The 13,279-nt window shown below is 54.9% G+C and overlaps 1 protein-coding gene across 1 annotated transcript in view; it reads left to right on the top strand.

The window, feature by feature from the left end:
• Nucleotides 1-13,072, top strand: part of SH3BP4 (SH3 domain binding protein 4) — a 34,294-nt gene extending 21,222 nt beyond the window's left edge. The window contains exons 2-5 of the mRNA XM_071418106.1: nucleotides 155-354; nucleotides 2,669-5,031; nucleotides 10,684-10,872; nucleotides 12,480-13,072. Coding sequence (XP_071274207.1) covers nucleotides 234-354; nucleotides 2,669-5,031; nucleotides 10,684-10,872; nucleotides 12,480-12,704 — 2,898 coding nt within the window. The 5' untranslated portion in view covers nucleotides 155-233 and the 3' untranslated portion in view covers nucleotides 12,705-13,072. The remainder of the gene's footprint in view (nucleotides 1-154; nucleotides 355-2,668; nucleotides 5,032-10,683; nucleotides 10,873-12,479) is intronic.
• Nucleotides 13,073-13,279: the final 207 nt, after the last annotated feature.

Raw genomic sequence — 13,279 nt, 5'->3', positions numbered from 1 at the left:
GGGGTTTGCTGGCAGTGCTGTGGTCCCTGGGAGCATCCAGGTTGTGTTCCATGATGGGCTAAGGAGAGCAGGACAGGCTCTCCTGTATCGGAATCAGTGTCTGGGTGCCGTGGAGTGCTTTTCTAACAGCCTGGCCTCTGTCTGTGTCCCCCAGGCTGGTTCCCCGAGGTGACACCGGGCTCCCCATCGCCGGCAGAGGGGCCATGGCCATGTAGTGCCCGCCGGGAGCGGAGATGGCAGCGCAGAGGATCCGGGCGGCCAACTCGGGAGGGCTCCCGCGCTGCCGCTCCGAGGGCGCCCTCATCGACCTGGGCGAGGCCTTCGCGGCTGAGAGCGCCCTCTGCGACGTCAAAGGTGCTTGGGAATCATCCCCTTCCTCATCCAGGCCATCCCCACCCCTGGGAGGGCTCCAAAGGTGCTTGGGAATCATCCCCTTCCTCATCCAGGCCCATCCCCACCCCTGGGAGGGCTCCAAAGCTGTCTGGACATCGCCCCCTCCTCACTCCAGGCCATCCTCACCCCTGGGAGGGCTCCAAAGATGCCTGGGTATCGCCCCCTCCTCATTTCAGGCCATCCCCACCCTTGGGAGGGCTCCAAAGGTGCCTGGGCATCGCCCCCTCCTCATTTCAGGCCCATCTCCACCACCTAGAAGGGCTCCAAAGGTGTCTGGGCATCCCCTCCTCCTCATTCCAAGCCATTCCCAATCCCTTTGGAGGGCTGGAAAGGTGTCTGAGCATCACTCCCTCCTCATTCCAGGCCATCTCCACCCCTGGGAGGGCTCCAAAGGTGCCTGGGCATCCCCTCCTGCTCATTCCAGGCCCATCCCCATCCCCTGGGAGGGCTCCAAAGGTGTCTGGGCATCCCCCCCTCCTCACTCCAGGCCCATCTCCACCCCTGGGAGGGCTTGGTGGCACCAACAAGGATCGTGACAAAAGTGTTTCCCTCACCCCAGCGTTGGGAGCCTGCGGGTTGCTCCTCCAATAATCCTTTTTTGAGAGGTTTTTTTTTCAGCTTTTTTATTGCCTTTTTTTTTCTTTCCCTGCTGTGTTTTCCTTTTATGCTGTGGTCAGGTGGGAGGGGAATTGCTGCTCCCCTGGCAGGAGAGCATCCCAAGGAAAAGCTCCAGGGGGAAGCTGGAGAGCGCTGAGGGCCTTGAGAGTAAACAGGCACAAAGGAGATTGTTTTTGCAGGTGTAGCACCTGAACATCAAACACTTGCTGCAAATTAGATGGGTTTTAATGCAAAACCAGGAATTGCTCCTCTTCTCCAAGGGGTTTCAGCACATCCCTGTTAACCCCTGCATGCCCAGATGGAGGGACAAGGGAACAGCCACTTGCCTGTCTGATCTGACACCAAAAATGCTCCATCCTGCAGCATGATTGAGTAAACAGTGGCTTCCAACCTAGCAGGCTGCCAAAAGGATTCCAGTTTGGAGTTTCGGTGCAGTTTCCCACTGGATGAATGTCCCCACACCTTTGCCTGCTGGCAGATGAGCTGTTCAGGATGTGTACAAAACTCTTCTCCTTGGAATACTCAATCCCCCAGGCTATATTCAAAGAGCTTTCTTTGCTCAGCTGTATCTTCCCTTGCCCTGTTTTTATTGTGGGTGGGAAGTGCTGCCAGCCTGAGAGTGGAGGCTACAGGGATGTGCATTCTGAGCTCCCATCCCTTTGTCTCTGGGATTTTAAGGGCTTCCTGTGTTTTCTAAACTCCCCTTTCCTCCCACAGAGCTCTGTTGAAGCAGGTGCTGTCCCAGTTCCCTTGCAGCTCCCTGTTGGTTAAAATCCAGCTTTCCTTGTTTTCCTCAGACTCTCTGGGGAGGCAGCACACATTTAACCATTGATGGAACATCATCTGAAGCTTGTTTTTAGTGCTTTTTACAGAAACACGTCCTGGAAATGACAGCAAAGCCAATAAATAGGGTGGCAGTGTAGGCTCAGCCCAGCCTGGGTGTAAATTGGGATCCCCTGGCAGAAAACTCTTCCACTGGCACTTCTGCAGGGGAGGTTGGAGCTGCTGCCAGGACCAGAACAGCAGTGTGAGAGGGAGGGGTGGGATTCTGTGAGGGTTCAACCTGGGTAACCTTCAGAACCACAGATTGGTTTGATTTGGGAGGGACCTGAAAGCAGGGACACCTTCCCCTAGCCCAGGTTGCTCCAAGCCCCATCCAACCTGGCCTGGAATACTTCCAGGGATTCAGGGGCAGCCACAGCTTCTCTGGGCATGTTTCAGATGTGCAGGAGAGGGGTTACATCAGAGCAAGAGGGCTTTTAGCCTATAGGGAGAGTTATCTTGGGTTTGGATGAACTCTTTAGGGTAGAGAGGTGTGAATGTACCAGAAACAGTGGAGTTTTCTTGAAAAAATTTATGGAGAAAAATACCTGCAGGCTTGAGAGGTTGCCCAGGGAATCAGTGGACCTGCAAATGTTCAGAAAACACATAGATGTGGCACTTGGGGACATGGCTTAGTGGTGGACATGGCAGTGCTGGGTTAATGGTTGGACTCGATGGTCTTGGAGGCCTTTTCCAACTTTAATGGTTTGGTGATCCCAAAACCACCTTCATCACTTAAAACAGCATGGGATGGTGACCTGGAATAAAGGCTTCCAAGTCAGTGGTGGCTCTGCTGAGCATGTCTCACGCTGCTGTCTCCTCCTTGCCTCTGCAGTGCCTTCTCCCAGTGCCTTGCTGGTGGACAACCCCACGTCCTTCGGGAACGCCAAGGAAGTGGTGGCGATCAAGGACTACTGCCCCACAAACTTCACCACCTTGAAGTTCTCCAAGGGGGACCACCTGTACGTGCTGGACACGTCGGGAGGGGAGTGGTGGTACGCCCACAACACCACGGAGATGGGCTACATCCCCTCCTCCTACGTGCAGCCCGTCAGCCACCGCAACTCCTCCCTCACCGACAGCGGCGTCATCGACAGCCTGCTGGAGAGCCCCGACGAGGGCGTCAAGGAGCTGGACCTGCTCGGGGAGTGGACTGAAGGGAAGAGAAACTCTGCCAAATCCTACCACAACAACCCCTTCCTGAACGGAGTGCACACCAACCCGTTCCTGAACGGGAATTCTCAAGCGGCGCCCAGCTCGGACAAAGAGTCCAACTCCAGCGTGGCCGTGGATTTGTTGCTCTTCGACACGGCCGCTCCCACGGCGGCTCTCCCCGCTTCAGCTGCCAACAGCAGCCTGGGGAACCTTTTTGATGAGTTTCCCTCCACCAACAGGCTGGATGTGGAGCAGCCTGTGAGGAGGGACAACCCCTTCTTCCGAAGCAAACGCTCCTACAGCTTGTCCGAGCTGTCGGTCCTCCAGGCCAAGTCGGATGCGCCGGCGTCGTCAGGTTTCTTCAGCGGTTTGAAGTCTCCCACCCCCGAGCAGTTCCAGAGCAGGGAGGATTTTAGGACAGCGTGGCTGAATCACAGGAAGCTGGCTCGGTCTTGCCATGACTTGGATTTGCTTGGCCAGAATCCCGGCTGGGGTCAGACGCAGCCGGTGGAGACCAACATCGTGTGCAAGCTGGACAGCTCTGGCGGGGCCGTGCAGCTGCCCGACACCAACATCAGCATCCACGTGCCCGAGGGCCACGTGTGCCCCGGCGAGACACAGCAGATCTCCATGAAGGCCATGCTGGACCCGCCGCTGGAGCTGAACAGCGACAAGTGCAGCACCATCAGCCCCGTGCTGCAGATCAAGCTCAGCAACATGGAGGTGAAGACCTTCATCATCCTGGAGATGAAGGTGTCGGCGGAGGTCAAGAGTGACGCGGTGAGCAAGAGCCTGGTGGGGCTGCAGTGCCTGCGCAGCGACGTGAAGGAGGGGCCCTACACGCCCATGCAGCTGAGCTACTCCTACGGGGACACCATCCAGGTGCAGCTGGAGAATCTGGAGCCCTGCATGTACATCGCGGCCGTGGCGCAGGGCCAGAACATCCTCTACCCTTACACCGTATGGGATTACATCAGCAAGAAGATCACGGTGGGCGTCTACGGCCCCAAGCACATCCACCCTTCCTTCAAGACCGTGGTGGCCATGTTCGGCCACGAGTGCGCCCCCAAGACCCTGCTGGTCAACGAGGTCACCAGGCAGTGCCACAGCCCGGCTCCTGTCGCCCTGCAGCTCTGGGGGAAGCACCAGTTCGCCCTGTCCCGGCCCCAGGACCTCAAGCTCTGCATGTTCTCCAACATGACCAACTACGAGGTGAAGGCCAGCGAGCAGGCCAAGATCGTGCGGGGCTTCCAGATGAAGCTGGGCAAGGTCAGCCGCCTCATCTTCCCTATCTCCTCCCACGACCCCAACGAGCTGTCGGACTTCACGCTGAGGATACAGGTCAAGGATGACCAGGATGCCATCCTCACCCAGTTCTGCGTCCAGACGCCGCAGCCGCCACCAAAGAGCGCCATCAAACCCACGGGGCAGAGGCGGTTCCTGAAGAAGAACGAGGTGGGGAAGATCATCCTCTCCCCGCTGGCTGCCACCGCCAAGTATCCGGTTTTTCAGGACCGGCCAGTGTTGAGCCTCAAGTATGGGAAGCTGCTGAAGACGGTGGTGAGGCAGAGCAAGAACCACTACTTGCTGGAGTACAAGAAGGGAGACGTCATCGCCCTCCTCAGTGAGGAGAAGATCAGGTTGAAAGGCCAGCTGTGGACCAAGGAGTGGTACATCGGCTACTACCAGGGCAAGGTCGGCCTCGTGCACACCAAAAATGTGCTGGTGGTGGGGAAGGTCAAACCCAGCTACTTCTCCGGGCCGGACCTCACCACCAGCCTGCTGCTGGAGCAGATCCTGAGGCCCTGCAAGTTCCTGACCTACATCTACGCCTCAGTGAGGACTCTGCTGATGGAGAACCTCAGCAGCTGGCGCTCCTTCGCCGACGCCCTGGGCTACCTGAACTTGCCGCTCAGCTTCTTCTGCCGGGCGGAGCTGGACAGCGAGCCGGAGAGAGTGGCCTCCGTGCTGGAGAAGCTGAAGGAAGACTGCAACAGCGTGGAGAACAAGGAGAGGAAGTCCTTCCAGAAGGAGTTGATGACGGTGAGTCTGAGGCCCGGCAAAGGGGGGCTTCGTTCCTGGCTCTGCAGAAGGAGCAGGGGAGGTGGCAGTTCTCTAATTCAGTCTTTAGAGAGTGAAGTCCACCTTGAAGGTCTTCTGAGGACTGCTGAGCACTGCCAGGTGGGAGTCCAGCCCTGTGGTGAGTGAGATCTTGGTTCAGCAGGATCATGGCAATAATGAGGGATGTGCTGAGGTGCTTGGAATTCCAGAATCACACCATGGCTTGGGTTGAAAGAAACCTCAAAGCTCATCCAGTCCCACCCCTTGCCATGGGCAGGGACACCTTCCACTGTCCCAGATCACTCCAAGCCCTGTCCAACCTGGCCTGGAACACTTTGAGGGATGGGGAGGCTTTTTTTTGAATGGCACCTCTGAGCTGGGATGTTTTACACATTACAAATGGAAATGTGTGACTTGCTCCATGTCTTGAAAGGAATTTGGGAAGAGTGCTGCCTGCCAGTATTTCTAGGATGCCGTTAGCAAGTAAATCCCTCACAAAATATCATCTCCACGATCGTTTCTAGCACTTAATAGGAAGTGAGCCAAAGAAAATACAGGGCAAAATGTCTGGGAGAGATTTGCAGCTCCTTCCCGTTCCGTGCTGTCCCACAGGAGCAGAATAACTGAGTTATGGAGAAGAGCATGGTTTAAAATGTCAATTGGATTAAGGAATAGCGGCGGCCTTGCTTGGCAAAATGAAATTACAGCAAAAGGGGACTGGAGCTGAGTGGAGGAGTTCAGTTCCCACACTCCTTTTAGGGAAAAGGGGGGAATTTAAGGGTTGAGTAGCAGGTGTTATGAAGAGTATGGAATCCATTGTTACTCGTGGAAATGTTGTCTGGAGAGCTCCCTGTGCCCAGGTACCACTCTGGGGCCTGTGGGGCGATGTTTCAGCTCTGACTTTCAGCTTTCAGGTTGTGCCACCAACGCTGCTCCTGTTGTAGGGTTCTCCTGGCCATCAGTGACCCTTTCCTCACCCAGGATTGGAAAATCCTCCCTGTTTCCCCCCCCCCCCCCCGAGGGAGGGTTTGCTCCTTTAATCATCAGGCTCAATGATTGTTGGGATGAAATCCGTGCTGCTCTTGCTGGATGCTTCCGGGACTTGTTTGCTTTACCTGTTTGCAAACCCCCAAGGTGTTGCTTTTATCTCTCCCCATTGTTTTCAGGGATCCCAGGCAGTGTGTAGGTCATGGAGAATCCTCACGGGGAGACAAAGGGAAAGATAAGGCTCAGGGAGCTGCTGACTCCAGGGGAGGGCTGGGAGCTGCAGGAAAACATCCTGCTCCCCTGTGGCTGTCAGGAGAGCAGAGTCCCAGGGCAGGTTTTATTCTCCTTGTTTGTCTAATCCTGCTCTCTGTGAGGCTGAGCCTGCGGATAAAGGATGAGCTCCCTTCTTGGTGGAACATGATGCTGCCTCCAAAACCCCTGGCTGCCGTCAAATCCTCCTCAGCCTATGGAGAAATTAGATTGAGCCTGTTGAAAGAAGAAAATAATGATGTTTCAGGGGATGGCAATGGAGCACTAATGGATTTTATTGTGTTCAAATCTGATTTTATTTGTAACAAATGGACTGGCTTTCTGGCAAGGGGAGCCAGCTGCACTAAGCTCCAGTGTGGCCATTTCAGCTGAAAGAAAGTTGGTTGTCTCCCCTCAAAAGGGCTGGGAAGGAAGAAGTAGAAGCAGGATTATCAGTGTTGAGTACACAAAGCGCCAGTGGCAGAGTCGTGCACCAGCAGCCAAGCAAGGGAAAGCCTGGTCATGATGACTGGTTAATCAGTAATCTGCCTTTAATTACTACTTCTCTAATCAGGCACCAGCACTGGAGTGTGAAGGTAACTGGGGGGGATGTGGCTCAGGAGTTGCTCAGCAGAGAGGGAAAGCTCTCCCTCCTTCCTCTCTGCCCCTTGGAAGCAGGCAGCACATGGATGGCTCGGATAAAAAAGCTGGGCAGGGATTCAAGAAGATTTCATTGCCCCAGATGCCTGGCCCGTGGGGTTAGACCTGCCCTGAGACACAGCTTTTCTCCCTCCCTGGTTGTCAGAGAGACTCTCATTTATCATCCTTCCAACAGACTCTGCTGTTGGGAAAAACACAGCTCTGCTGGGAACGGCCCCTGGCACGGCAGCAGGGAGCTGAGGGGAGGAAACTCTGAGCTTGTTCTTCTCCAGGCAGCTTGTAAAGGTCACACAGGAGATGAGCTTGGGATATTTTTTTTTCCCCTCCCATTGTTTTGTTTGCTCTGACTCGCGGTATCCAGGTATCCATGTGCTGCTGCCTGGCTCCTGCCAAGAGTTTCTGCTTGTCCCTGGTGTGTGCAGGCCTCAGAGAGCTGCTGGGGGGCTGGAGCTGTCCTAGAGTCCTGCAGGTCAGGGTGTCCACGGCTTTGGGTTGGAAGAGACCTTAAAGCCCATCCCTTTCCGCCCCCTGCCATGGGCAGGGACACCTCCCACTATCCCAGGCTGCTCCAAGCCCCATTCAGCCTGGCCTGGGACACTTCCAGGGATGTGAGGCCACATCTCTGAGCAGCCAGTGCCAGGGGGGCCTCACGACCCTCAGCATGCTGAGATCCAGCTGGGCATCATGTCCAAGGGAATTACCCCATGGAGGCAGTGCAAGACTTGATGAGGTAAAAGAAAAAAAATCAGTATTTAAGGCTGAGAGTATGAATTTTAAACATGTGAGATGACTTTGGAAGTGGTGACAGCCAAAACAGTGAGTGAGAGAGATGTTTGATGCCCAAACAAGGGTTATTTTGGGGAACACTTGTACAGAGACAACTTCTTTGGGCCAAAACCTGACTGTATCCTGGAGAGGATGGTGAGCCAGGAGCATGTGCAGGAGCATCCTCTCACCGTGGCTCTCATGGTCTCCTTGGGGACACAGGGCCTTTATCCCTGGGTTTGAGGAAGTCCCAGGGGGGAGCTGTTTTCCCTCCACAATGCTGCTTTCCTTCATTAGGAAATGGGATTCTGCATTTCAAAGCTGGGATGTAAATTCAGCCTCCCCTGGATGCCTTTTAAGTTGAGGTGTTTCTGCTTTGAACTGGGATTTGAATATCAAACACCCTCTTTGCTCTTTGCTGGGCTGGCCCAGCCGGTTCCCAGCTGCTCCCAGGGGAATAAACAATAAACAATAAATTTTTCCAAGGGCTCTGGCAAAGCACAGCCCAGGTCACACCTGGCTGATGAGGGATGGAGACACAGTGAGTGGACCCAGCTATCCTGGGAGGCTTGTCCAGGGCAAGGGAGGAGGATGGAAACAATTGTGGCATAATCCCACTGGAAGATTAATCCTGCTGAGCTAATCTCGGTGTCTCACCACTGTTTCCTGTAATATTCCCCCTCAGGCTTCCACCTTGGCTTCTGGGATGCCTTGCACCCTATCCCCTGGTGTCCTGTCACCTGTGCCTGTGGGACTGGAGCTGCCAGGGCACAGCAGGTGGTGCTGTGGCCATCAGAGTCAACCAGAGCCACCCATCTCTCCCAGAGTTGTTGTTTTGATTGATTTTGGGTGATTTTGCAGCTCTTTGATGTGGTGCCCTCCCGGGCGTTTTCCTTGCTGCTGCTTTGTTGTTCACCTGGAGCAGGAGAATCCATCTCCTGCAGCTCCATCCTTCTGAACCCAGCTCCAGGCACTGCCTCTGACCTTGGGCAGGAGATGGGAGCAGCTCCTTCATCCTGCTCCCCCAAAGGCCAGGAAGCCTGCCCCTTCCTTAGGACCCTGCAGAGAGGGAGCTAGGTCCAGAGGGGGTGGAGGATCCAGAGGGGAGCTGGATCCAGAGAGGGTGATGGGTCCAGAGAGGGAGCTGGGGGGAAGCTGTATCCAGAGAGGGTGGAGGATCCAGAGGGGGGAGCAGGATCCAGAATGGATGAAGGATCCAGAGAGGGTGGAGGATCCAGAGGGGGAGCTGTATCCAGGGAGGGAGCTGGATCCAGACAGTGTGGAGGATCCAGAGGAGGAGCTGGGTCCAGAGGGGGAGCTGGATCCAGAGGAGTGCAGGATCCAGAGAGAGTGGAGGATCCAGAGAGGTTGGAGGATCCAGAGAGGTTGGAGGATGCAAAGAGGGTGGAGGATCCAGAGGGGGTGGAGGATCTAGAAGGGAGCTGGATCTAGAGGGGCTGCAGGATCCAGAGAGGGTGATGGGTCCAGAGAGGGAGCTGGAACCAGAGGAGAGCTGGATCCAGAGAGGGTGTAGGATCCAGAGGGGGAGCAGGATCCAGAGGGGAGCTGATCCATGGGCTGTAGGAGAGGAGGTGGTTCGGTTCTGGAGCAGGTGTGTGAGATCTAAACGCTCCTGGAATGTCTTTTTGCCAAGCCAAATGTGCTCCTTTGGATGGATTTTCCCTGCTTGTTGGACAAGGGGGTTTATGGCCTCCCTGGCTCCCACAGGAAGCCGGTGTCGGCACTTTGGAGGAGCAGGCACGTGCTGGGCTGCAGCTGTGATTAGAGCCCAGCTCAGCTCTAAGCTGAGAGCAGATAAGGGGGAAATCAGTGTGCATTTGCTTTGCAAATCGCTGGAGTGGTTTCAGATGTTCCCATCTTCCCTCCCCCAACTGTCCCCGTGCAGTCTCCAGTGGGAGGATTTAACCCTTCTTTGCCCCAGAGCCAAACCTGGATATTCCCAGACCCCTGTGTTGGGAGGGGGTGTCAGGATCCAGAGAGGCAGAAAGGGGATTCTGGTCACTTTGGGAATCACCTTATCCTGATGATTTCCACAAGAACCATCCCCGTGCTGCTGTGAAGGAGTGGGTGGGGTCTGTTTGCTTGATTTCCATTTTTAATAACATCAAAGCCCCCCCTGAGGTTCAGAATGGGATTTGCCCTGGGTCTGGGGTTGCTGTTGTGGTCCAGAGGCTCTGGCAGAGGCTGTGGGAGCCCTGGGGAGTGGGATGATGATCCTGGCACTCAGATCCCGTCCTCTGAGAGTGAACACTGCCATTAAACCCTTCCTTTTCCAGGGCTGCACTGGGGCTTCTCCCCTACTGCAGCTTCATCCCACTCTGAGGGGATTTTAATGTGATTTGACACTTCAAGGCAGGAGCTAACCCCACTCCATCCTTTTTTGCCTGACTAAATCATTCCTATCTAGAAAACCCAGACTGATGCATTTGCTCTTTCCGCTTCAAAACCATTTGTGGAAAATCTCAGCTTTTAGGACAATAAATGATGCAGGAAGAGGAGGAGGAGAAGAGGAAGAACATCCCAAACTGAGCAATGGTCCTGTAGTGTCAGAGTCTTCACCAGGGTCTCAGTACCCCAGTCCCCCCCAGGTCTCATCCCAGAATGTCCTGGCTGTGCCTTGCCCTCTGCTCTGAAGGATCCTGGAGCTCTGGGGTGGAGTCTGGATTAGTTCCCTTGATTAAAAGCATCTGTTGTCCTCAGCCCCTGGGATGCTTTAAACTGCTTAAGGTGGGGCCTGGACGTCTCGGGAGGGGCTGCTTGGAGAACCAGGCTGCAAACCCCATCCAGAGGGGTCCAGCACTTTGTTCAATTAATGGGATTATTCTCTTGCCAAGCCTGCTGGCCTCATTTCCCCAGCTGTCACTAAAAAGGAGGCAGGAGGATTTTTGGGATGCTCCAGGGGTGAGCTCACCCGGTCTTGACTCCCTGCTTGCTTTTCCCCATGTCCTGCAGGCCCTGCTGAAGATGGACTGCCAGGGGCTGGTGGTGAGGCTGATCCAGGACTTTGTGCTGCTGACCACGGCCGTGGAGGTGGCCCAGCGCTGGCGGGAGCTGGCCGAGAAGCTGGCCAAGGTGTCCAAGCAGCAGATGGACGCCTACGAGGCCCCGCACCGCGACAAGAGCGGCTCGGTGGACAGCGAGGTGAGGGCAGGCAGGCCTGGATCTTCACAGATCCTGGAACTGGCTGGAAAACACCTTCCAGGTGTTGGAGTCCAACCTTTGAGCCAGACCCACCAGGTTAATGGTTGGGCCCAATGGTGTTAAAGGCCTTGATGGTCTTAAAGGGCCTACAAGGCCCCGCACCACGATAAGAGTGGTACAGTGGGCAGTGAGGTAAGGGCAGGCACGCCTGGTTGTCCACAGATCCTGGAATTCTCTTGTCTGGAAAACACCTTCAAAGTGTTGGAATCCAGCCTTTGAGCCAGCACTGCCAGGCCCACCAGGTTAATGGGGGAGCCAAATGGTCTTAAAGGGCCTTAATGATGTTAAAGGGCCTACGAGGCCCCGCACCGTGACAAGAGCAGCTCGGTGGACAGCGAGGTGAGGGCAGGCACACCTGGATCTCCACAAATCCTGGAACTCCCTTGTCTGGAAAACACCTTCAAGGTGTTGGAGTCCAGCCTTTGAGCCAGACCCACAGGTTAATGGTTGGGCCCAGTGGTGTTAAAGGCCTTAATGGTGTTAAAAGGCCTACAAGGCCGGTGAACAGCAAGGTGAGGGCAGGCACACCTGGATCTCCACAGATCCTGGAAATCACTTGGCTGGAAAACACCTTTAAGGTGTTGGAGTCCAACCTTTGAGCCATCACTGCCAGGACCACCAGGGTTGGGCCCAGTGGTCTTAAAGGGCCTACAAGGCCCTACACCATGAGAAGAGCGGCTCGGTGGACAGCGAGGTAAGGGCAGGCACACTTGGTTCTCCACAAATCCTGGAACTCTTTTGGCTGGAAAACACCTCCAAGGTGATGGAGTCCAGCCTTTGAGCCAGACCCACAGGTTAATGGTTGGGCCCGATGGTGTTAAAGGGCCTAATGGTCTTAAAGGGCCTACGAGGCTGGTGAACAGCAAGGTGAGGGCAGGCACACCTGGATCTCCATAGATCCTGGAAATCACTTGGCTGGAAAACACCTTCAAGGTGTTGGAGTCCAACCTTTGACCCATCACTGCCAGGCCCACCAGGGTTGGGCCCAATGGTCTTAAAGGGCCTACAAGGCCCCGCACCATGAGAAGAGTGGCTCGGTGGACAGCGAGGTGAGGGCAGGCACGCCTGGTTCTCCACAAATCCTGGAACTCTCTTGGCTGGAAAACACCTCCAAGGTGATGGAGTCCAGCCTTTGAAGCAGCACTGCCAGACCTACCAGGTTAATGGTTGGGCCCAATGGTCTTAAAGGACATTAATGGTGTTAAAGGGCCTACAAGGCCGGTGAACAGTGAGGTGAGGGCAGGCACACCTAGCTCTCCACAGATCTTGGAATTCTCTTGGCTGGAAAAGATTTTCAAGGTGTTGGAGTCCAGCCTTTGAAGCAGCACTGCCAGGCCCACCAGGTTAATGGTTGGGCCAAATGGTCTTAAAGTCCTTTCCAACCCAAACAATTCCATATTTCTCTGGAGGTTCCTCCAGAGCACACTCCCCTCCGAGGAGCACAGGGATCTGAGGGTGTTAGGGGACTGTTTTCCCAGGAATGTGCCTGTTTTGGGATGCTGGCTGAGCTCTGATGCCCACCCACCTGTGTCCCCCTCTCTCCCCAGGCCATGTGGAAGCCGGCCTACGATTTCCTGCTGACCTGGAGCAGCCAGATGGGGGACAGCTACAGGGACGTCATCCAGGAGCTGCACACGGGGCTGGACAAGATGAAGAACCCCATCACCAAGCGCTGGAAGCACCTCACAGGCACCCTGATCCTCGTCAACTCCTTGGACATGCTGAGGGCAGCAGCCTTCAGCCCCCAGGACCACGAGGATTTTGCCATCTAGCCCGTGGTTGTCCACTTCTCCTTGGCTGGGAATTTTTTTTCCTCTGCTTTCCCCTGCCCTGCTCTCCCTTTGACTTTAAGGAGAAGAAGTGGAGGGTGGGTTTGAAGAGGCCAAAATTTGGCCTTCAAACCCTCCCCTTGGGTTTGAAGAGGCCAAAGTTTGCAAGTTCTCCACCAGGACTGGAAATCAGCAGGAGATATCCCACCCTGATGGGAGTTCATCTGGAAGGGGATGGCTTTTCATCCAGTTAAACTATTTCTTACTGAAAAAATAAAAAAACTTTCAGGAGGGCAAAGGGGCGGGGAGGGATCCCAAAAGAGATCACATTTTCTAGGCATTTACAAATAAAAGTCTAATTTTTGTAACGAGCAGTAGAAGTTGTGACCACTTTGGGGAGGGGTGGGGGAAGCTGTGGCTGGTTTTAGGTTGTAGAAACTGCTTTGAAATGATGGGGTGTGAGACAATTTTGAGTCCTGTAAATATATATTTTAAGAGGAAGCACAGTAAATGCCCTTTCCCCCCACTACAGGCAGGTTTGGGGTTACCAGCTGTGACTAAAGCACCACAGGAACTTA

This window comes from Agelaius tricolor, unplaced genomic scaffold, assembly GCF_023055355.1.
Source record: "Agelaius tricolor isolate 1412-34295 unplaced genomic scaffold, bAgeTri1.0.p SCAF_75, whole genome shotgun sequence".
Classification (NCBI taxonomy): domain Eukaryota; kingdom Metazoa; phylum Chordata; class Aves; order Passeriformes; family Icteridae; genus Agelaius; species Agelaius tricolor.
The sequence above is the reverse complement of the archived record's forward strand: the minus strand, read 5'-3'. Positions and strand labels throughout refer to the sequence as shown.